The sequence below is a fragment of the Bombus vosnesenskii genome, unplaced genomic scaffold (genome assembly GCF_011952255.1).
Source record: "Bombus vosnesenskii isolate JDL3184/JDL3185 unplaced genomic scaffold, Bvos_JDL3184-5_v1.1 scf7180000013452, whole genome shotgun sequence".
In the NCBI taxonomy this organism is placed as follows: domain Eukaryota; kingdom Metazoa; phylum Arthropoda; class Insecta; order Hymenoptera; family Apidae; genus Bombus; species Bombus vosnesenskii.
The window spans coordinates 177776-181233 of NW_022883062.1; the positions used below are offsets into that span (position 1 = coordinate 177776).

The window sequence follows — 3458 nt, forward strand, 5'->3', positions numbered from 1 at the left end:
CTCGCTATTGAAACTTTAAAGATATAGATATATATAAAGATAAATATAATACTTGTAGAAGTTGATTTTAATAGAAACATGATTATTTTTTAAGAGCATAGTATTTAACTATAGAAGTATTGTACATGCCATGTATTTTCATCGCGTTCATCACTGATACAATAAATGATATTTATCTTTCTTATTGAAATAGGACATTTTGTAACAAAAGAAAAAAGACAGACTTACCATATCAGCATAGAAAAGAATTTATGAAGATTTATGCAGCAATAAGCTTTTGAATATGATAATGTGCATTTATCATAAATTGCACATATTTTTGAAAATATTTCTCACATAATTCTGGTCAATCAGATAACTAGAACAAAAAATCCAAGAAGCAACTAATATTAAAAGAAAACACGACTGTATCAGAGTTATTAAAGAATATTAATTTTTAAGCATTCTGGATATATGAATAACAGTTACAAAAGATTTTATCGGTTATTATTAACCATTATCGATGGCACAATTTGTTTTTGGATACAAACAATCACTCGACGATAAAAACATTTGTTTGCAGAAACAAATAAATTTATCGAAAGGACAATAGAACTGACATATGAAACTCTTACATGAACATAAATGTTAGCAAGTATCTAACTAAAGAAAATATTATTAAGAAAAGTGACTATAAATCACATATAATAAAAGCCAAAAACATAATGAAAATAAGGAAGACAGTATAAGACAACTGCATTTGTTTTTATGACTTACTTTTACACGTATCTCCGTTTCTATTACAGATAAGTCAACAATACGATGCGCGTTATATTCCTCATTTACTTGACCATGAGGCATGGGCGTGCTGGGTATACCGGAGCCAGGGTATAAAATGTAGCGTTGTCAGTGAGTGTGGTCGGCGTCTAATCTCGCGCAAAACGCTAGTCACAGAATACGACGGGGGGCCTCCCACGCCGGACAAAACTACAGCGTGTGGTGGACCGTGTCCTCGCACCCTCCGCAGTGGTGACAGGTGTTCGTCATCTACCTTCCGATTTTCTATAGGTATTCCCCGAATACTCCATGTCTTGCGAGCACCATTTTCTTTTTTTTTTCTTAATGGCGGAGGAGAAAGTGCTATTACGCATGCCCAAGCCTGGAGTCTGTGGGACTGGGCCGATGGCGTTGCTATACCCACTAAAAACGCTTCATTTGTCAACTACTCTTCTATGCAATCATCAACCCTGGAACCGTCTTACGGCATTACTTCAGGGTTAGGTTTAACTACGCCTCGCTCCCCCATTCTTGAGTCCCGGAATAATAGCGGAAGCCCTCCGCGGCCCCTTCAAGGCTCACAAATTGGCAGGACCGATCTAATGGCCCGGTCTTGTCCTTCGAGAACGGATGACTCCCTCATACAGTCGGCGCACTCCTACTTCTGTCCCACCGATATTTGCAGCAGTCCACATAGAGCGTTGGCTGTCGTCGTCACTTTGGGAACCCGGAGCTTGAAGTGCGGCCCGAACGTCCATTGACTGTCAATGATGAGGTCTATGTATTTCATGTGAGGTCTTACCTCAACCTCCTCTCCGCTTATGTCCAAACACAGGTCTGGCGGAGGAGTCCCCCTACATCGGTTGTCATAAAACCATATGGCTTCCGACTTGGCTGGGGACACCTTCAGGCCCAGCCTACGTATAGCCCGTATCACGCAAGCGGCGGCAAGCTCTCCGTGGCGCAGCGTCTCGTACCACCAACGTCATCCGGCCAAGACCAATGTGCCGTCCGCGTAACACATCATGTCCGACTCTGGGGGCATGCGGCAACGAAGCACCGCATCGTATCCGATGATCCATAGAATCGGAGCTAAAACCGAACCCTGCGGAAAACCGCGCTCAACGGGCCACTGTCCTTCTCCAGCCTTGCCGGTGTAGCCGACCCATCTGTCGCTCAAGTAGGCCCCTATGACACGAAGGATGTAGGGAGGCACCTCGAAAAATTCCAGGGCCCCCAATATCCCGTCCCAGGGTATGGTGTTGAATGCATTGACTATGTCTAAAGAGACTGTCAGCGCTACCCCATCCCGGGAAACCATGGCCCGTGACATCTCCCGTAGCCGGGTCACTGCATCCTAACCCCAACTTGACCACCTGGTCCAGCAGAAACATCTGCAATGTATAGCAGGTCATTGTCGCCCAAACCTTCTGCTTTAGTAAACATAAAGTTACATGCTCTATCTATATTCGCTATTTAAACAGCAGCACGATTTAAGATAAATGCACCACGAATTGTTTCATAAGGATTACAACGTGTTCTTGCTCGACGCACTTCAACGTCGGCCAAATGATCGAATACTGTTTTTGAATTGATAATATATTTCACTATATCTTCACAACAGAAATCAATTTCATCATCTATGGTCAACTTTTTAGATCCCTGATGTAACCAGTGCTGCATTTCTTCTAATGCAGGTATATTAAAATTTGGATTTTTTATCCATTTCATATCTTCTACACACATTATTACTTCCTCTTCAGGATGCCATTTAAGACCTGAAGCTTCAAGTCCAGGAACATGATGTCCACGATCTCTAAGACCATGCTGTTTAGGTGCTTGAACTGGCTCTAAACGATCTTGTTTATTTTTTTTCCTCTATATCCCACCATGCGCATCATCCTTTTGCCCTTATCGAGGAGTTTGTTTGACTCTTGTGTTATTACTTCTATTCCTGTATTGTTATGTTCCTTTTTATCAACATCCTCCTCGTCAGATTCACTTGAACTTCTACGAATTTTTTGTCGTTTTCTATGGTTATAAGTAACTCCATCACATTTCTTCCTTTTTGTCCTAGTTCCCAATTCTTCTTGCATGGCATGCTGATGCATCAATCGCATAGGAATATACTTACATACAAGAATATTGCGATATTCAGTAACAAAGATAGAATTAATCAGTTCACAAGTATAAAAAAGTCACTTTATACACTGTGACGAAATAATATCCAAGAAACGTGTTAAAACATGCATAGAAAATACATGAATTAGACTGAGAAACCACTCCGCTCATTCGCCACTGACTTCGACACAACCGTCACCAACTAGTCGCAGAGTGGGACTGACCGAAACGGCCTGGATGGAAGGCCAACGAACCCCATGCGGCTACTGCCCTGCCATCTATAATAACCCTACAGCACAGGATAATACTTGAATTCGTTGCTCCCTAAATGTAGAATTTATTTACAACAACAATATATATATGTCGGGTTTACATTGGAATTAGGGTTAGGGGCGTGAAACGAATCTTCGTTTGGGTTACACGTTGTCGTTATGCAATAAAGAAGACATTGACTAGTGCAAATACGATTATTACATGACTTGATAAGTATCCGTGGCACTTAGATACTCGAGAAGCTAATGACAATGATCCTAGGTTCAATAACGAATCCGCGGTCAACGGGATAACAGGGTGCGCCTTCT

General features: G+C 41.6%; 1 protein-coding gene across 1 annotated transcript; it reads right to left on the reverse strand.

The window, feature by feature from the left end:
- Window positions 1-1741: 1741 nt before the first annotated feature.
- Window positions 1742-2089, reverse strand: LOC117238348. Its single transcript, XM_033503203.1, has one exon. The coding sequence runs from the start codon at window positions 2087-2089 to the stop codon at window positions 1742-1744; it is 348 nt and encodes a 115-aa protein (XP_033359094.1).
- Window positions 2090-3458: the final 1369 nt, after the last annotated feature.